Source organism: Drosophila hydei, unplaced genomic scaffold, assembly GCF_003285905.1.
Source record: "Drosophila hydei strain 15085-1641.00,03,60 unplaced genomic scaffold, DhydRS2 tig00000149-arrow-pilon, whole genome shotgun sequence".
NCBI classification, from domain to species: Eukaryota; Metazoa; Arthropoda; class Insecta; order Diptera; family Drosophilidae; genus Drosophila; species Drosophila hydei.
The window spans coordinates 3,397,501-3,419,093 of record NW_022045678.1 but is presented as its reverse complement, the minus strand read 5'-3'; the positions used below and the strand labels follow the sequence as shown (position 1 = coordinate 3,419,093).

Here is a 21,593-nt window from a genome sequence, read left to right as displayed (position 1 = left end):
TGAATTAATCATTGTGTCTTATAAATTAATTGGGTCGGCGTTTGGGAACAGACAACAAAGTCAGTTGGCGGTGCCATTTAGATCCATTTTGCTTATCGCTCTGGTCAAGTGCGGCAACGCCAGCGCCTGGCAATCGATGAACGATGATCGTTCCTATTCGATTTCGAATCACCTTCAAGTCCATCCATCTTGTTAGTTTTGACGCATGTTCAAAGGGAAAGGCGAAATGCAGCGCCAGCTCTGGCAGTTGAGAGTTGTCAGTCGATCGATCGATCGATCGTTGAGGCGATCTGGCAGGGCTGAGACATCATCAGTCAAATGGAGCGATAGCGTCCATGGTCGGGTCAATTAAGCTTGGCAGCTGTTCGATTTGACGACGGCAAACACTTCAAAACCCCTCTTGATAAGGAGATAGATACTTGTTGAGTCCTACCCAGCTAGTCACAATCCATCATATAATTAAACATATCGACAAAGTTATTACAATGTCCATAAAACGGCACTTAGACGCTTGATAAGTCCCCTTAAGTGGACGCGCCCCAAGAAGTGTGGGACTCAGGTGCATATGACCCACAGTCTCAGCAGCTTGATAAAATGGTAAACAAGAATTGGAATGCGTGCGACGCCACTTTCCCAATTGAACATATTGAATTGTGATCGGGGGCAACAGTCTCCAGTCCCCAGTCCCCAGTCGACAATCGGCAGTCGGCAGTAGGTAGTCGTGAGTAGGCGGAAGAGCGCCACACCTCTGTCCACTTTCGTTTGTTCATATAAATCAATTAATTTCAACTGTCGGCCAGCTGTCAAATTGTTGCTACCGGCAGCGTCTCGGTTTGTGCGAGCTCAAAACAAGCGGAGAGAGGGTCAGAGAGAGGGAGCGCGGCGTATGGGTGGGTGCGGGTTCGGCTCTCGCTTTAGATGTGAGCACTGCTGAGACAGCGCGACTCGCTGCGAGACTGGCAGGCAATGGCGACATGTCGAGATTTGCTGAGTGATTGACGACTTTATGTGTCATTAAATACCGTTAGCAGCGGCTGGCGTTGGCGTGACTCGTATTGCTGTCGTTGTTGTTGTTGCGCATTGCATCTGACTCATTTTTCATGCCATGCTGCTTAGTGAAAGTTTTTGCTCTTGTCGCTCGCTGTTGAGCAAGTGTGGTGTGTGGTGAATATGGTGTCTGCGCGTGGTGAGTTGTGTGAGTGTGGTGTATCTTGCGATTAACAGCGATTAGACAGCAAACGTGTGAGCAAACGTTTGGTGAGTATATAAATTCGCTTCATAAACTCCATCACTTCCTCCCTCGGTAGCCTGAAATGAAAAGAAAAGAGGCAAATAATGTAATCGAGCATTCATGGTTAGCAGATCCCCTGCAGCAGCTAGGTATACACATCATGTTAATATAAAGAAGAATAATGTGTCCAATTCATGGTTGATGAGACAACTAAGACAACTTAAAAGCTTAGATGTTAGTTTAAAATAACAATGTAGCCTCAACTGAAAGACCTAGTTGTCATTGATAGTTGAAAATAGTTATGGTAATAGTAAGAAATAGTAGTAATTTAATAATATTTATTTTATTTATATTCAAAAGTTTTTTTTTAAATATAAGTACAATACAGTTGTGCTTAAAAAAAAATTAAATTATACTTTTCGATATATTGGCATAAAATAACTTCTATATAGGTGAGGTTGCTATCAACTTTAATACGCTGTAATTCGTTCTAAGGGTAAATCATTTTTAATATAGTTAAAGATATAATAAAACCCTATGGAAACTGGTTCGTTTAATTATGATATATAGTATATATTTATTCGCATATACCATATATTTAATAATTACTTAATACTGATATTTATCTTAAGCTTTATCTTAAGTTACCAACTTTGGTATATCCGCTTATACGATCTTCATTTAAAAATGAATGGAACTTTGAATCACATGAGGCGAAGTTACTTTTGAATCTTTTGTATAGCTAATGATAAAATACATGGAATATATATGTATTAGCTTAACAAGTTTTGTCGTTTTATGCCTAAATGTGAGGAGCTATCTTCCAAATTAGCTCATTTTAAAAGTTGATTTCTGTTGATATATTGTGATCGAAACATTATGTATATTGGATTGCGCACAAATTGGAAAAATTCTGTTTCATTGCTTTATATCAGCTAAACTTAGCTTTATAGATGGACTCACTGCACTTTTTTATGTCGATGCATTTATTACCACACTTTAAAAACTTTCCGAAAAGAATGCAAAATGTTTCGTTAGTCTTGTTGACAATATATTATTAAATAAATGAAAATATATTATTTCAAATAAAACTTCTATTTAGATATACCGAATGTATTTGGCTGAGTCGCAGATTAGTCCTTAGGTAATGTTATATAGATAATAGATGTTAACTATAATTATATACATTATATATATTTAATTTACAGAATATGCTTATGCATACATCCAAGTTTCAATTACAGAAGTTTGTCTTGCAACTCCATTAAATTGACTCCAGACATCCATTGTGCCAGGACTGGTCCCTCAGTTGAGGTCGTGTCGTTGCGGTTCATAACAACAACGGAAGTGAGTGTACTCGAATGGCAGCGTCAACTTGTAAGTGGAGCACTCAACTAGCAGCTTATTAGGAAAGTTTTTCATTGGATTATATAGTTGAATATTATAATAATCGAGTTAGATTTTCGCCGTAGCCGTTGCCGTTGATGTTGCCGTTGCCGTTGTTGAATGAATGCTAGAGGAGATCGCGGGGACAAATTTCATGCACAATTTCCGTTTCATGGTCGGGCACGGTTACAGAAATAAGCCCATGGTTTACGAGTGTGGCAAGCAGCTGGGCAGGCGCGAGGAGGAAGTGTTGCAAAAAGTGGCCAACTTTTTAGGGGCGGCGAGGAAATACTTTGCTAAATTGCTTGGGCAGCTGCCCCACCTAATCCTCGAATCAAGCCAATAACAGATTCACACACATGCCACAGGAGCTCACTCTCTCTCTGGGTGTGTGTGTGTGTGTGTGTGGACGCAACTTTTACAAATCGTTAGCATTTCACACGTTTATTGAGTTGTTTTTGTATGTAAATTGGTTGCATAACTTGCCAGTTGTTGTTATTGTTGGTCTGTGATACGGAAAGTGTCGAGTGGTCCTTTTGCTATACACTGGATTATTGTCTGTAGATTGTCAGATACGCTGCCCTGGTTCTGCCTGTGTGAGTGTGTGTGTGTGTCTATAAACTTTGATTCCCGTAGAATGCGCCAACGCATTCTAAAAAGTTGTTGCCGTCTGGCTTCGAGACTCGGCTTTGGTTTTCTGCAAAGTCTGCGGTTGTTGCTGCCGGCATATTTGTCGTTTGTGGTCTTAACTGCAAATATTATGGCAAATTGAACTGTAAATAGTTTTATTGCCCCCAAGCCACAGGGCGGGAATACAGGGAACCTGCGAGTTGGCAAGTTTAAGTACACAGACATAACTCTGATTCCATCATTGTTTTTGCCTTTGACCCGTCTCAATTCGAAGTGGTTGGCATTTCTCTTGACCGCAAAATGAAGTTGTTGAAATTCACACAGATTCACTCCAAGGAATGTCGTCGCTCCTCGACACAGCAAGCCTCCTGGCCAAAATAGCTAAATCAATTTATAAGCTGACTACCGCAAAGCGCCTAAATAACTCGAGGAAATGTTTAACCGAGTTCAAATGAACCTCTGCTAAGCTGATTTTCTCCATAGAGGAATAATGTTGCGTATGTTTACATGCGAGGCAGACTTAACTGATAACTTTTACTAAAGTATTGACTATTGTACCAACTCTAGTTGTCTTCGTGGGAGTAAGCTAGCAGCTGGGGTAAGCTTCACTTTAATGCTCAATTTACACTGGGCCTCGGAGGTAGCAATTTGTGATCAAAGCATGAAATGTTTGCTATAGAATATATGCTTCAGATATCTAGGAGATATTGTTAATTTGAAAATAGATTTATATTCTTTGGCTTTTGGGCTGTTCGAATTAGCTCACGCCACAAAAAACTTGGCTTAAAGTTTAACTTTTATGTACATCACCCGCAAAGTAGATATATACTTGATGTCCGTCTGTCTTTCCGTAAATCACAGAAACTACAGACTTCAAATTTGAAATGTTTACCATGTGCAGTAGGAGTCAATCATATTTTTTCGATGACTGATCCCATTTTTTATTTTCGATTAAAATCGATCAACTCACTAGGTTTTTTAAGCATTGCTTGAATACCGCAAATTCAGATACTGTGTAGGTTCCTGTAATGAATCAAAGATTTTGTATATTTTAGATTTTAATACCTCGCCAATTGCTCGCAAATTCACAAAAAACGAACTTCAAATACTTTGGCAAATCAAGCGGACTGAAAGTCCACAGAGTTATTCGATAATTAGGTCTCCTAATTTGTATAAAAAAGGGTTCAGAGTATCTCCTAGTCGTGCCAACTCGACTCTGACTTGTTATAAATAAAGAATAAATTTCTCAAAATGAACATTGTCATCGGTGATAGCACGCGTTGACGATCTGCAAATAGCAAAATTGTAATCTATTATCAACTTTTCAGATTACCAAATGGAATGACAGAAAATATAATTTATAAAATAATGCTCAGGCCATGAACAAGTTTGAAAAGTAAAAATTAAAAAAAATTGAGTGAAAATTCCAAGAAAAAACTTAATTCGAGTAATGCAGGCTAATAGCAAAAGAAATAAATTTATATATAATTAATACACACTAATAATAATAATAATAATAATAATCATAATAATAATAATAATAATAATAATAATAGTAATAATAATAATAATATTTTTATTTTATAATATTAATAATAATTTTTATTATTTATGATATTAATAAATAATAATTCAGTAAAAATAAAAATAATTCAGTAAAATATCTCAGATTTTTCATAAGAGTATTTTACCTTTAATTCGCCAGAGTGAATTCGTATATTCTCTCTCAGTATTCATTGAGATATGTTTGCTTGTATCATTTTTTGTTAATTTGGATTGCTCCATAACTAATTTGGGTAAGTAAAACGTAGCTGGATTATTTAGTATTTGGAACGCAAGCCAACAGAGCAGCGAGCAGAGGCCCACGCTTGCGATGGAAATGATAAATGATTGGCAAATTAATATAAAATTCATCGGAGACTGAATGCTGTTGGTCGTTCGAACAACATGAAACTAATAATTCGTGTACGTAATTTGCATAGATATATCATTATTAATATTATTATTTCGCTTTTGTGGAACACGCCTCGCATTTTCATCAATCAATTGCCGAGCCTGACATGAAAAATATGTCTGCTGGCTGCAGCGATGGAAAATGATAATTTATAAAAATTTAAGAGTCAAAGCAAACGTGGCACTCGACATCAATCAAAAAAATCTCATCACGCCGAAGCCACTGACAGCCTGGCAGACGGACGAACGGACGGAGGTAGGCATAGACGGGCGAACGTGTATCGGTAGCTGTAGCCTCCTTTCCTTTGTCCAGCGGAAACACTTATTTATAAATGACGCTAGCTCCGAGACGCCTGGCTCAGCTGCTGGGAACATGTGAGAAATTGTGAAAAATGTCGCAGGAATGCGAACTGCTTATGGAGCTGTGCAAGTCACTTGCAGTCGCCAATTTGCTTGGCTATTGATGCTGTCCCGATGCCGATACAAAATGATAATGGATTATCACAATAAGCTGCTGCCACACGGCTACCCACAGTAAAGGCCATTAATTAATGATGTTAGCTTTGGATAGCGTCAAATCTTTTGCAAATTGTAACTCTTCCGCTGTGCCGCGAACCGTGAAGAGTCTGCGCTGTCAGAGCACCAAAATAATAAAGAGTAATGCTTGAGATTGATGACCTTATTATATACTCTCTCCCCCTCTCTCTCTCTCTCTCACTCTCACTCTTTTTTATTTTTTCATTTTTATTGTGAAGTAAACTTAATACACTAAAGTAGAGTAAAATCTAACTTTGCAACTGCAGCTAGACCCTGCACGCGTTAAATAACTTTACTCTGCTTTTTCTTATCTAAACAATGCAAAGCAGAAATTGAAATCTTTTCAGTTTATTAGCGAAATCCGCCCTGAATATAAGATATATAATTAGAAAATAATTCAAAAAGTAAAAGTTCGTTAACTTGAATATGCCGTAAGTCTTGTGCAGCGCTGATATATTTTGTAAAGTTCTTCTATGGAGACTTAGTTAATTGTCTTTAAAATATGTCTCGAAAGTTAAATCAGTGTATCGATAATTATTGCATAAGGACACGGACTGAGTTATTGAAGCGAAAACTGATAAGCTCGCACTACTATGCTTACTTAGTGTTTACAATTAAATTATTTGTATTACTTATTTCACATAGGTTTTATAAAAGTGGGCGTAGACAAGAGGAAAGCCGAATCCGCAGCCAAGATAGGTTTGCAAGATAACTTTGATGAAAATTTGAAAAAATAAAGACCTGCAAAGTTGTTTCCATTAGGATCAGTAAGTATTATACGTCTTTAATTATTATAATAATTCCTATATGCCACTCAGCTCTGAAACATTTAATTTACAAATCAGTTGCCTTTCCACATTGCACTTCACCTGCCTTCACCAGCCGATTATATAGCGCAGTAGAAGAGCTCTTTAATCTGCCTTTCGCTGGCCTATATAAATGTCGTTGATAATAGCAATGCATGGCGTATACATGCCTAGCGTAGACTCTATCAAAGCTCATCTTTGCCGCGCGTTTTCAGTATGCAGCGAATGTTTCAACTGTGTTCAGTTTGCATTTGTTTCAACGGAGTATTGCCAATAAGTCGTTGACCTATCATATCAAATGTATATATTTCGAAAGCTATTGCTTGTTTTATTGCTACCCCTGCCAGGGGTAATAAGTGAGAATGATGTAAGTACGGTACATGTGTGTGTGTGGGTGTGATCTGTCATTGTTCGCATGAGCTTTACATTTCAGCACTGCACTGTATCGAAGAGGATGGATGAGCTGTGTGGGGCGCACTGCTACACCATAGTTAAACCTCTTCTGCAGTATGCTGCCTCTGTTCGGTCGAAGGAAATTCAGTTCAACGAACTGACTGCCAAGATCCAAAGCCGCGAAGCGATAATAAAGACTTTAGAAAGTCAATTGGAGGCAAGCAATTCGCATGCAAAGTATTGTTTGACCAACGCCGATTTGTTTGTAAATAAGCAAACCCTTGTGAATAACATCCAGGATCTAATAGCTCTCGGAAAGAAGAGCAAAGATCAATGTAGCGAAGACTTTCGGAAGAAAGATTCGGAAATATTGACTCTAAAATCACAAGACATTAAAAATGAGATCAAAATTAAAGAGCTTGAAAAAAGGTTGTCTGAAAGGGAAGTAGAAGTCAAAGGACCTTTATCCTCCAGTTGCATAGGCAAAATAACTGGCATATTCCAAATACATGTTCCTGGTTCGGATCCATTTGAGGTGGCCTGTGATTCGAGTCTGGTTGATTCCGGCTGGACAGTTATTCAGCGTCGTCAAGATGGCTCTGAGAACTTCAATCGCAGTATGAATGACTATAGATCGGGTTTCGGAAAATTGGATGGGGAATTTTTTATTGGCCTCGATAAGCTTCACTTATTGACGAAGTCCCAGAGACACGAGCTGTACATTTATATGGAGACTGACAATAAAGAAGTGGGAAATGCACGTTATAATCAATTTCTTATTGGCGGAGAGCAGCAAGACTTTAAGATACTATTATTGGGAGCCTTTTCCGGAAATGCAGGCAATGGATTGGCTGATAGTCTCAATATGGGATTCTCAACACCCGATGTGGATAACGACAACTGGTGGACTGCAAATTGCGCAGGGTTGGCAAATTCTGGTTGGTGGTTCAACAACTGCGGTCTCAGGTAAGTAAATAAAACTTTAAATTAATTTACAAAATGTTCTGCATTTTCTTTCAAACTATAGTAATCTAAATGGAGTATACAAAGCCGAGGATCGTCCTGCATATGCCGATGGCGTTGCTTGGAGCGTGTGGAAATATGAATCTCTTAAATTTGTTCAAATTATGATCAAGCCGAAGCAATAATTATTTTATGCTGTGGTTCGAACTCGAATACGGAAAATTGAAAAACAATTTTGATGATTGACATTTGAGAACAGCCAAAAGTTATATCTGTAGCTGTATGAGATCCTGGAAGTCGATCGGATGTGTTAGTTATTTGGCAATATATATCAAATAAAGTTCGAACTATAGTTGAGCGACATCGACTGCAGAGTATTCATATGTCTGCAGACTAAACCATTCTTACCTATTATATCATACTTGCCTAAGCCTATAAATGGAGTATAAAGATTTGTGAAGGCAGAAGAAGTTTTGGCAGATCTCATATAGTATACATATTTTGATTAGGACGACGAACTCAGGCAATCTACACAAGTCCGTCTGTCTTTCCGTTCTATTAATGCAACAATTCCGGCAACAACAAAAACTACAGACTGAAATTGAAATCGAAATACTCGTGTTTCCTTATTATTGACAAAAATCGATAATTTGGCTTTCTGTTTAAGCGTAGCTTGAATAACGTTAATAATGGGGACTTTAGATTTACTCATCAATCATACTCCAGTCAGCAGCAACAGTATGTAAGCGGCAAACGAAGATATAGTAAGCTTCTTAAGGTCTGCACATTCTTCAGCTGTTGACCGTACTGAGCTTTGAGGGTCTGTCTGTCTGTCCACATGTATGAGCCAGTGAGTTGCGAGCTTATACGATTGAGCTATGACTTGCTATACCTGCTATACACATAAAAAAAGTAGTCGATAATTTCTCCACATTTATCGTTCGATAACTTTTGCTATTTGAGCGGTTCTCTCTTAGCTGAAAGTTTTTATAAATCTGAATTAAATTTCGTTGCACTAAGGGCTTATCGAATTGTAACTCAAACGAGTTGTGCAAGTAATGGAAATTGTTGGTGAAAAATTTATTGAGCTCCATTTCTGCTATGGGATATTGTCTGATATTTTGGCTGCAACTAGGTGCTCTGCTGTTGCTCTGAATGTGTGAGTTTTCGGGCTGGGGCTGGGCGATGACTGGAAGTGCTGACCAATGGCCGGCGCGTTGACATGCTGTCAACAAGTCATATGATTAATGCATGGGCAACGCAGTTGCAGTTGCAGTTGCAAATAAATGATAAATTGGCTGTGAAAACATTTGTCGGCCTTCGAACAATTTCAGTTTGACTCTGCATGCCATTAACCACTCTCAGCTGTGGAAGTGCCTCAATTAAATCGCCTTTTGCCTCGATTGTAATGCAGGTAACTTTTTTGTCGGAACGCGTCAACGCTTTGTGTGCCCTGTTTCCATTTGCCGTTATGTGTGCGTGTGTCTGTGTGTGTGCCTATTAACCTTTTGACGTGGCCAAGTTTGTTGGCTGCACCTCGCTTGATTGATTAAAATTGCAATCGAAACCTGACGCAACTTGTTGTCTAACTTCAAGGAGGTGGCAAATTCCAGAAGACCAAGAGATCAAGTTCAAATGTGGCTAATTACCGCTAATTATCAATTAACTTTGAACTTTGGCAACTGACTGGGTACACGAGCTTACAGAGTTACCCTTATAGAAGAAAGTTGCCACGTCTACTTTAAACAAAATCAACCCTATCCAAATATGTATTTAACTCTTAGAAAATGAAAGTCCCTTGAAAAATTGTGTTAGTCTAAATTGTTTTTTATATAATGGCACAATATTCCTCCATTAATATTAGCATCCAAGCCAAATGTCTTCAGGCCTCATTTTGCAAAGCTCGAACAGAATTAAATAACAAGAGACTAGGAAATACCCGACTAGGAAATACCCGAAATCCAGCGTCAAGCTTTCGAAAATTCTATAATATGCAATGCTCGAATATGACGTTAAATTGTTTATATATTTTATTTATTTCCGGGGTCTCAACTACTTAAAATTCTAAGAGGAAAAGGAAGAATACTCGGAGTTATTGATATTTTCATGACAAGTATCCAAATATACTCGTTCAGTACCCCAAAAGATTTTTATTTCTCATTACAAGGAAATTGCATTCAGATATCAAATAAAAATGATAAATTTGTTCGGATTGAAGTTAAAAACAATACATATATTTCCAGTTACTCGTTAATAGTTTCTGGCGTTATCTGAATAGATGACTTACCACAGTCTGACCAACGGCATGGACCCAGCTTATAGTCCTTATCAAAACAACGCTTTAAGGTTTTCCAGACTGCTTTCATCTTTCATATACTTGACTATACTGATTACATGATGAAGCATTAGTTGTCAATGTCAAATTCCTTGATCGGACTTTACTAGAGAGAGTTATTCAAAACTTCAAGTGCATTGCACTGCAGAATAAAACCAAGTTATTATCGTTTCAAATCAATACCAAATCATTTATTTGATCAATTATTTGAAGCTTGTTTTATTTTACCATTATCTTCAAATACAATTAAAGCGTGGCTTCAGCAGTTGCACATACCCTATATGCAGCCAGTGTTGGGTGTTTAAGGCTCAAGTGTGTATTGTTCATGCTTAAAACATCTATTCATAGAATGTTCTTACTTATGAGTGAGATAATATTAGTTTATAATTATAAAATTAATTATAAAATTAAATATAGCAAGTATCAGCTGAAACGGTAATGTAGTTCTGAGCAGAAGCAAATCATATTCGAATATCTTCTAAGCACAATTCATATGAATTCATTTTAGCTATAGTATTAGCACAAGCCAGTGACCAAGAGCTTGCTATAAAGTAGAATTGAATAAATTTAGGAAAATTAATTAACAAAACTAATAGATACACTCTCACAGATTCACTCAAAATTCTAAATTATACAATTTAATTATTTAATTTGGAGCTCAAATTTGCGTACACATTTAATGATTCTGTTTCTTTCTAGCTTAAATCAAGTTAGTTTATCTTTAAGTTACATATTTATATATATATATATATATATATATATATATATATATATATATATATATATATATATATATATCTACATACATATGAGAGCTCATCGATTCGATACTCTATAATAACTTATACTTAGTATATATTAATATATTATTTTAATGAAATAAATAGATGAGCAGAGCAAAATAGTGAAATAGTCAAAATTGCAAAATATCTTTTACTTCCACACATACACACACACACACAGAGACATTTCTGATTCTTAATTCTTTTCATTGCCTTCAGCAAAGTCTGAAAGTGTTGAGTTCTCCGTCTACAAATAGCAATATAAATGGAAAATTCGTATCCAAGCTGAAGTCTGCTGATACGTGCAGATCACGCACATATTATATATAGAAAAGAAAATATTTTTTCATGTTCTTGCTTCACAAATTGTAGGATGTAACCAAACTTGACTACAGCAAAGTAAAATATTTGACTGATATAATGTGAAAACAAGTAGCAAGTCTGCAACCGACGGCATGATACTCGTTCACGGTACGAAAAAAGCAAAATGTATACATCATTTTTAGGTCTGTCTGGGAAGGAGATCTGTAAAGCTTATCGATTCTCTGATGATGGTACCAACGAGTACATTTTCCAAATTTCAAGTCTCTTGTTACAAATGCTTGAGACAGACGGGCGAACAGCAAGACGGGTATAATAGAAAGCCAATATACTCGTTTCCTATATAATCCAGTGGAACAAAGTCAGTGCGTCGTAACCGACTGTGTGATACTCTATCACGGTACAACAATTTCTTCAGCGATCGATGTTTTAGACGTGCCACAGCCCAATGGGCGGGTCACGTTAGGTGTATATGATATGCTCCATAGATCTATAGTAATATAACTGATAGACGGACGAGCAGCCAGAACCACAATACGAACCAATAAACTCTTTTAACTTGTCGGCGAGTATAATTATAAAGCGCAAGTGAGTCATATGAACAGAGGTTTTGATAAGAAATTGCCCAGCCTTAGATATGAGGGCTTCATTATATTGCTGAAGCTTCAGCTTAATTCAGTTTGAAATAATTCAGCTTAGAGTGCGGGTTAATCAATCTTAATATTCGAAATGTATGTGTATCGACTGCTACTGCCATCGCTCTTCCTGTTAGGCGTTATGAGCGAGCTGGCTAAGAGTAGCGTAAGTGTAACTCTTGAGTGTGAACTGGAACTGTGAGCATAATCTTTGTACTGTAGGATATTACTGCCTCCATAAATATGGACCTGGAATGTGCGGGCTACTGCTATGGCTTAGTAAAACCCGTCCTGCAGTATGCTGCCTCCATGAAGTATAAGGAAGACCAGCTCAAGTCCCCCGAAAATCAACTGGACTTATGCAATGGACAGAGAAAATATTGCTTGACTAAGGAGGAATTATTGGCCTCCAATCAGGCTAATATGAATGAGATAAATGAAAATCGACTTAATATGGAGCTAAAGAAAAAAGATTTCGAATTATTGAACCTTAAGTCTCAAGAGATGGCAAATGCGGCTAAAATCAAAGATCTCGAAAAAAGGTTGTCTGAAAGGGAAATAGAAGTCAAACAAAGTTTGCCCTCAAGTTACATAGGCAAATTGACTGAGACAATCGAAATAAAAGTCCCTGGTTCGAATCCCTTCGAGGTGGCCTGTGATTCGAGTCTGGTTGATTCCGGCTGGACAGTTATTCAGCGTCGTCAAGATGGCTCTGAGAACTTCAATCGCAGTATGAATGACTATAGATCGGGTTTCGGAAATTTGAACGGGGAATTTTTTATTGGCCTCGATAAGCTTCACTTATTGACGAAGTCTCAGGGACACGAGCTATACATTTATCTACAAGCCTTTAATAATAACGTTGGATATGCACGTTATAATCATTTTTTCATTGGCGGAGAGACGGAAAACTATAAATTAAAATCATTGGGAAGCTATTCTGGAAATGCAACTGATGCTTTGAATTTCCACCTCAATATGCAATTCTCAACTTCTGATGAGGATAACGATAATTCAAATAAACATTGCGCAGAAGAGTTTAGCTCTGGTTGGTGGTTCCACAGTTGCTACCATTGGTATTTAAATGACGATTTAAAAAAAACTTATTTTATTAAATTATTAATTTTTTAACTATAGCAATCTCAATGGAATTTACCGAACGATAAATGATGCTAGTAACAACGGAGTTAATTGGAACGCGTGGAACAGTGATTCACTTCAATTTGTTCAAATGATGATCAGACCTCGAGAATATGATGTCTAAGCTTATTCATGTATGCATTGTCAAATGAGTGAAACTTGAAATAAAACTGCGATTATTATATCTAACAAATGTAGCCCCACAGCCAGCCATTGAATTATTAGTTATCAAAGGTAAGCTCAAACTTATTGTGTGTAGATAACTGGCCGACTAGGCTATCTGTTCTGTCTAACTTCAAGTATTCTAACTTCATTCTAGACTCGCACTCTTTAATTGAAATTTAGTGAAGGCAGCCCAAACAATAAAACTGGTGTCATTGGCTTTCATCGTACGCATTCATATTATACTAAAGAAATATTTTTTTCTGTTGTTTTGAGCTAGATCAAAATATGTTATGTTAGCCAGAAAGGCACTGTGCACTCGGCCTTGGAACCAGCCCATCTATGTGATATAGCTGAGCATTGTTATCCATGCTTCTGCGCCACTTTTAAATAAAAATATTTTCGGCGAAGCCAGAGACTCTTATCCTTGTATCTTTGCTGTTGCTCATTTGCTACTTTGACCAGGTCTGTCGCTCCATCTATCCATCAGTGTGCTCTGCAGCACACTGTTTGTTATCGTTTAAAAATAAGAATTGAAAGAAATATATAATATGTTAAAGAAACCACTAAGTTCATACGGATGTGCACAAGTGAACTTACGGACGGACGGACGGACGGACGCTCTTGGCAGCTCAACTAAGCTCATCGTTCTGATCACATTGTAAATAAGCCAGATTTGCTTCAGGCTATGTCATTGTTGATGACTTAATTTGTAAATGAAGCAGCCAGTTAAATAATAGTCAGTAAATAAATTGAAAATGTCTGATGTGTGCAGAACTTAACGTATTCGGATAATTCCATTCTATAATTTGAGCTTCGTAGTGTTTGAAAAACATTTATAGCAAGCAAAGCTTTGGTCACGCACAACAAAAGTGTGAGAAAGGCAGAGGGAGACGGAGAAAGAGAGGCTGAGAGAGTAGCAATAGAATTCGGGAAGCATTGAGCTCAGCAAGTGTTTCAGCCATTGCTACAGGCCGTGGAAGTTTGGTTTGCCTACAGAAATTACGCGTATGATATACGAGCACATAAATCTATTCGATACGCACTTGAGCAACGGCGCAGGCCGAGAGGCTATGTAGCTGGCCATTGCTGTGGCCAAGTTGGCCAACTTGGGCTAATCACGCTATTCACAATTCAGCATTTGTTATTCTGGCTAGTGTAATTAGGCCTGCCGCCAAGTGGAACGCATTGCTAAGGAGGAGACGACGCACCAGGAGGCGGCGCAGAACGGGCTGGCAGCTCAGTTAACAGATGGCTTCAGCTGCGGGCCAACTGCCTGTGCGGCCAAACCAATTGCTGCTGCGTTCCTTAACGCTGCTGCCTGCAATTCAACTGCGCGATAACGTTGCCCTGCTTCACATAATGACAATATTAAGTTTCGGCCAGCTGAGTTCCGCTCCCCCTGGAGCGCCTACTGCATCCAGAAACAGAAAGGGGGAGAGTAGATGCAATTTATTAGTTCATAAAGCAAGCAAACTGCATTTGATCGAATTGCAGAATGCTCTACCAATTGAATATATTTAATTTATTTTAATTTATTTAACTATTCAATAATATTTCTCTAAGCTAACAGTTTTAAAATTTTCAGATTTTTGTTCCCAATTTGGCAATTCCAAATGCTCCATCATTTTTAAACATGAGAGGAAAATATTGGATACACTTGATAGAGCGGAATTGCCTTAGTTAAGCGTTAAAGAAAGTTAAGAATTCGAACTTTGCTCAAGTTTAGTTTAATCCATTTTAAATGGGCTCTAAATTAGAGAAAATTAAAGGCAAATAACATTTTTGTTTTTAACTCTATTTTAGTGTTAGGTATATATTCGGAAATTTATAGGAAGATTTAAATTTACATATTTAATATATCAGCTTCAACAACATCGAAACCTGACCATATTTCTGCCTGTCTCATAATGTTGAATAATATTGGACGCTGCGCGCATAGGCTAAGGCTAATAGAATTTAAGTCGAAAATAAATTAATTAATAGAACATGTTTAGATCATCCATCTCAAAATTCCAATAAGTATTATGGTACAGTGTATGAGATTGGATGACCATATAAGTTCTATAAGAAACTCAACTGCTTAGGATATTAGTCTTAGGTGTTATTTTTAAGCGACATCTGTGTGAAATTATTTAAAACACCTCGGCTTTATTGGCTGTGATTCAGGTGAAATGTTTGATGAATTAAAATATTCCGAGTTAAGTCGGTGCCGATCTGGATGTGCTTCAATACTGATTGCTATAGCTGCTACTTACTTTAACTAGCAAAAAATTGACTCAAGCTCAAATTATTCAATTTCGTGATTTCAGCCAACTTCGAAATTTTGGTAATAATTTTGGATTATTTGCTCATGTTCAGTAAGTGTGAAACGATTATGTAAATAATATTTATTAGTTCAACAGCTAAATGTTAGCGATAACTTAAGCAGAGACCGAAGTATAGTTATCGGAAGTAGTATCACTCTTATGTGGTCAACGTTTGGGGTTTGTTTTTTATGCTCAAAAGACTTTGCACCATATATATAGTATATAGTGTATATTAATATATATATATATATTTATGATTCTGCTTATTCCACGAAACAAAATTGAGCTGCTAAGTCGTAAGCATAGGAAATGATAAAGCAACTGTGCAACTTCCTTTGAGCTTTTTTTCGAACTTGATGACATTCTCATTATGCCCTTCATTATAGTTAACTGGAAAAAAAACTGGAAGAAAGAAGAAAAAACAAATGTGCTTGAAGCGAGCTTCGAAATGTGCAATGTAAAGTAAGTAAAACGATGCAGCGACAACAACAACAGCAGAAAGCTCGAAAATGAAACAAAAAACAAGAGGGCAACGAGTGGAGTGATAAAGAATAATGACCACTTTGCCATCTCGTGGCAAATAACCATTCATCAAATTGTCCAAATTACAGACATTTTACAATGACGCGAGTTCTTCGCCCCTTCTGATGAGTTTGCAATGCGGCCGCCAGAGCGGCGACAGAGACGGCGACGGCGACGGCGACAGCGACAGCAACAGCGACGATGACTGCAATTCGTTTCCACCAATTTTATGGTAACAAGCTTCGTCTGCCCTTACCTCGCTCGCCCTCTCACTCTCTCGCTCTTTGACTTGCACAGTGCAGCTGCCGGCGAATGAGTTGAATTTGGACTTCAATTCATGTTGGATTGCCAGCTGCATTTGGCTTGTCGTGTTATTTGCAAAGCAGTCAACGTGTCGCGCCTAAAACTATGCAACAGCTGCTGCTCTCTCCATCTCGCTCACTCACGGTATTTCTGTTCCCTGGTCTATTGCCGCCTGCCGCCTGCCGCCCAATGGGCAGCATTCAATTTCATGGCTCGCCGCTGCCGACAACTGCAATTTGGGGACATTAAGTTTTGACAGTGAATAATCACCATTAAAGGCGTTGACTATACCCACCACACTACGCAATAAAGCAAAACACAACACACACTCGCGCACACGCATACACACATGCTTCTGCCTATTCTTTCATTCTCATTCTCCCTCTCCCACTCTCATTCTCTAGCAAAGCTCATTCATAAAATCGCGTAAGCCTCTGCGCCTATTATGAATTCAACTCAGCCTTCATCGTCCAAGCGAGCGCAGAGGCGCACATGAAATTTTCATAAGCGCGCTTCAAGCTGGAAGGAGGCGCAGCATGTGGCTGGGAGTGAGGGCTGCCTAGAGTTGAGCTGGCTTTGTTTTGATTTATTTGCCACAGACACGACAGTTAATTTGATATTTTGATTAACTGCAGCAGAAACAAATGGTCGGATTGCATTGCAATTGGTTTCGGGCTTGGGAAAGGTTTCGCTTTGACTCCATCTCCAACCCTCTCTCTCTCTTTCTCTCTCTCTCTTTCTGTCACTCTGACCAAGCAAGGGCTTGGGTGACAGGGGTCAGTCGCCCATGGCACGCTGGCTAATCCCTTACGTAAGCTCTCACTTTCGAGACTCGAACTTATGGGGCTGAGCAACGACATTTTTCGTGCTTTTCGCTTCGTTTCTTTCATGCTTTCCACATCATTTTTATTCACTTTGCGAAAATGTGAGAATAATTGCTGGGCAGTTAATTTATTATGTCGCTCTGCCGCGGCGAGGAAAGGTATGAGATAGACTCCACTTGCCCTAAGATCTGTTTAACACACCAAATGCACAGTGGTTCAAGCTCTGCACAAAAGTAATCCAATTTTTATTTTAGTTTATCTTAAAGAATAAAAATAATCAAAATTTTTTAGTTTTATTTTGAATGCGAAAATATCTAAAATTAAATTTAAATTTAACAAAAAATATTTTTTAAAATTAAACTGAAGTATTTATTTGCACATTATCATCTTTCTGTATTAACTATAATATTATATATTTGTGTTGTCTGCCAACCACTGTGCATGGTGGGGCAACGTACAGCTGGCCACTGTTTATTGTAAAAATTGATTTATTATCGCGATGTTCGGGTTCACTGTTTATGCCCCTCCACACACACACACAAAGAGACTCAGGGGTTGCCTTGCTTCCAGTTCATCATATAAAATTGGAGTGGCTGCCGTTGTTGCATGCACCACCGACACCGACTGCGTAGCAGCAACGTCGTCGAGTGTTGTTGCTGTGGCTGTCGCTGTGGCTGTGGCTGTTGCTGTTGTTGCATATTTGCATCGATTAAAATAAGAATTTTGCATGCAATTCGTGTTGTCGTCGCCTGGCTTTGTCTGCCACTCATTGGGCCCGACAACACACGCCCAGGGCCAGACCCCAGACAGTGCGCCCCCACCTACCCTAGCCCCTGCCCCCACCGACATGCAGCTTAATAAATTTATAAAATAGCGCCAAGGAGTGGCTGCAGGGGCTGCAGCAGGACGAGGGGCAGTCGCGGCAAAAGTCGAGCTGCTTTAAAATGCATATATGCATGAATTTTAACGAATTGCTGATGAAAATGTCGCGTCATAAATTATTTCATATTTAGGGCTGACTAAAAGTGTGGGGGGGGGGGAGCTGAGGGGAGGAGGGCAGAGGGAGTGAGCGAGTTGCACAGAGTGAAGTGGAGCAAAGGAAGATGCTCAGTTTCTGTTTGTCGGTTATACAAAAAGCCGCGTGAGATAAATTGCACTGACCGTGCCCCCTTCGCTCTCTCTACATCCCTCTCGCTCTCACTCTCCCCCTCTCTCTCGCTCTCGCTTTGCCTCTGCCACTCTGCAAATTGGCTGTCTTTTTCGCTCTGTGCGCGCATAAATTAAATTTTATATTTTACTTTCGAGTTATGCGTCTGGGTAATTATTTTATCTTTCGGCCCCTGCAGACACACACACACACACATGCAGCAACCCGTGCTCACTGTACAATGAGCTCTGTACACAATGCACCAAGGGCTACGTGGCCACGCATGGCATTCAAAGGTTAATTGGCATTTTCGAGCTTAATTGCCTAGCGAGTGACACATGCACATGCACCACATCAGCAGCAACAGCAGCAACAGCAGCACCGCCCAACCACACTACAAAATGCGATAACATCATCGACATGCAACCACCACGAGGCTGGAGGTTCACTAGGACTGGGGCTGACAGTTTGTTGATTGATTGCGGGCGAAAGTCGTTTGACTGCGCCAATTTAGATGGCCTTCCAAACGGAGTGCTCCATGCCTCAAAGCCGACTTTGCCCACGGCAGCCCGATGCTTGTTGCACACCCTCTCGCACGACCATCAAAATGTCGTAAAATCGTCATAGACTGGGCCAAAGCTTCTTCTAATTTGAGTCTAGCATGCAGCTCGACTCGAATGCAAATACCTTTCACAAAAGCGAGCTACGCTTTATGGACTACTCCGCAGCAGAACTTCCGTAGGTGCTTCCTGGAACTGCATTGTAACCAATGCAAGGCGAATGAACTTGCAACAGTGAATATTTGAGGACGTTTGATTGCAAGTCTTCACCTACATCAACTGATTAGCCACATTATAGAGCTTCAGTGATATGATGTAGCTAAAGAAGAAGACTTATAGAGTTAAGTATAGGAGATGAGGCTTCGATGGGTGCATCTCTATGGCAACTGAGTTTAACTTTTGTTAGACGATCTCTGTCTTCGAATTGAATAAGTTTGACTGCTCTAGTCGGACTAGAGTCAGTCTATTTGGAACATTTATGTATAAAAATTGCAAGTCCTATTGATGAGATGATTGCATACGTATGGACAGGTCTGTCATGATTAGTTCTGAGCTTCAATTTGCAAATGACCTTATTATGTTTAGCTAGAGTAGAATGGGTCCATGGGCATTGAGAAAAATTCTAGCTAATCTTTAGACTGCTTCCTTAGGTTCGGTACCACGTTCTGAGAGTGCTAGAAGGCCTTTCATTCAAAGAGAGCAGTTGCTAGATGCTTCGACCCTGATCGACCCACTGTATGCAAAATATTATAGAAGCGAGCTTGAGCTGTGTTCCATAGCAAGGGTATCATGCAGTCAGTCAGATGCTGCACATCAGCCTGTTATCGCTGCATGTGATGCCCGATTATCTGCCTTCAGATCTTCCACTTATGTGCGCTTATGCATATTTTATGATCTTGCCGAGATCCCAAGCCAGGCGAAACGTCATGCTCTTCTACTCGCAAGACCCATAAAACTTGGCATAGCGAAAAATGCAATATATTACTGCTGAAGTTGTTGCTATTGTTGTTGTTGTTGTTGTTGCAATTGTTGTTGTTATTGTTGAGTGATGGCCGTATCTAATGTCGGACTGGCTGGGGCTGTCGTGTCGCGGCAGGCGTCAACACTGGCGCGCCAGAATTGGCATTAATGAGTAGACAAAGAGCCAAGCAACAAGCAACAGGCAACAGGCAACAAGCAACACGAAGAGGAAGAGGAAGAAGAGTAGCCACTTAGCAACGGAGCAGCGCGCAGAAAATGCGTCGATCAAATTAACAATTTAATTTCTAAGAAAACTAATTAAAAATCACGCAACGCGCCAAGAGCTGTGCAACTAAAGAGTTCGTGCCTCGCTTGCCCCCACTCGTTGTTGCTGCCGCTGCTGCTGCTGCTGCTGCTGCTCATTCTTGATTGCCAACTGACTGGATGACTTGGCTGAACTGTCTAAATCGTTGTTGTTGCTGTCCGTGTCTGAGCCAAGTGGCTGCAACATGCGTCAAGCATTCGCAATTAGCGATGTTGCAGCCATCAGTCGCCCATTAAAAGCAGGCAAACATGCGCACACTTGATTTTCCAATCAGAACGCCCCAATAAGAGCCGGGCCTTCGCTTCCAACTAGAAGCGGGCTGCCAGTCGACGATGTCAGCAACATTTGTGCCAGAGTCTTTAACCATGTAACAACAGCAACAAATATTAAGCACGTAACCAGCGTAACTCATTGACAACGAACTGCTGATACTCTATGTGGGTAATGGAACTTGTCGTCTGCTGAGAGACTTGACAAACGCACTCGCTAGTCTTTGCAACTCACTTTGTTAGCGTATTCACATCAACTGGCAACTTGCAACTTGCAATTGCTGTCTGCCAGCGGCTGATGGATGGATTGCCTGTTTGACTGGCTGGCTGGCTGGCTGGCTGGCTGGCTGGCTAGTTGGTTGGCTCGTAGCCTCGCCTCAGACACAAGTCTTTGCTCCTTGCCTGGCCATGCGATGCCACACATGCTAAACTATTCCCTCCGAGCCCCCGGCCCCCCTTTGTCCACGCCCCTTGTTTGTTCGTGCTTGTCAAGAGTGGCAGCCACTGGGAGCGGCATGGCGCGATCAGCAGGGAGGGTCGTCCGCTCTCTGTCTCTCTGGCATATCGTCAACATTGACTGCTTGCAAATAGAAGCTCACGCTCACGGTGGGGCCCGGAACATGGGCGGAGACGGGACAGAGGATGAACCATCATCTTTGAGGCAATCGAAACATTACTCAGGGCTTCTCTGATGTTGCATATAATTAATTTATTATGCTGTTGCCGCTGCAGCACTTTTGGCATAGCCTCAGTTAATGACGTATTTATGGCTGCATTTATAAAGCTCGCCTGCCGAGTGGACTCCACTGCACCTGAAAGGCTCTGCCCGTTATTAGTTTTGCATTTGAAGCCTCACAGGTTGAGCCACGGCTGGCGATGGCTTGATTTGCAGTTGCTCCTTCCGAGCGGCAAATGGACACATTACACAAGCAAAGCCTCCATCAACTGACGTCTGCCAAGCTGACCAGTCGGGTGGCCTAAACACATAGTTAACTTACGCAGCACAATATACTGATGAGCAGTCTAGGTGTAAGTCGTTAGCTCGCAAAGCTTGTCGAAAACTGCAACAATGTACTTTTGCTTACTCACTTCAAAGCTCC

General features: G+C 39.8%; 1 protein-coding gene and 1 long non-coding RNA gene across 3 annotated transcripts; both read left to right on the top strand.

Moving 5' to 3' along the window:
- The first annotated feature begins 6,997 nt into the window (after positions 1-6,997).
- Positions 6,998-8,084, top strand: LOC111603993 (ficolin-1-like). Its single transcript, XM_030223225.1, has 2 exons — positions 6,998-7,902; positions 7,964-8,084. The coding sequence occupies exons 1-2, from the start codon at positions 6,998-7,000 to the stop codon at positions 8,082-8,084; spliced, it is 1,026 nt and encodes a 341-aa protein (XP_030079085.1).
- Positions 8,085-12,787: 4,703 nt separating this feature from the next.
- Positions 12,788-13,685, top strand: LOC111603955. 2 transcript variants are annotated; one of them, XR_003944161.1, is made up of 4 exons: positions 12,788-13,048; positions 13,110-13,246; positions 13,311-13,346; positions 13,432-13,685. It is a non-coding gene; the product is annotated as an uncharacterized LOC111603955 (long non-coding RNA). The 2 variants fall into 2 exon arrangements; XR_003944160.1 differs by having other exon boundaries at positions 13,110-13,346.
- Positions 13,686-21,593: the final 7,908 nt, after the last annotated feature.

Bases quoted from the DNA above. Each gene is read 5' to 3' on its own strand.
- LOC111603993 (XM_030223225.1), top strand. From the start codon at position 6,998: ATGGATGAGCTGTGTGGGGCGCACTGCTACACCATAGTTAAACCTCTT. The intron at 7,903-7,963 runs GTAAGTAAATAA...TTCAAACTATAG, and splicing joins TTCAACAACTGCGGTCTCAG to TAATCTAAATGGAGTATACA.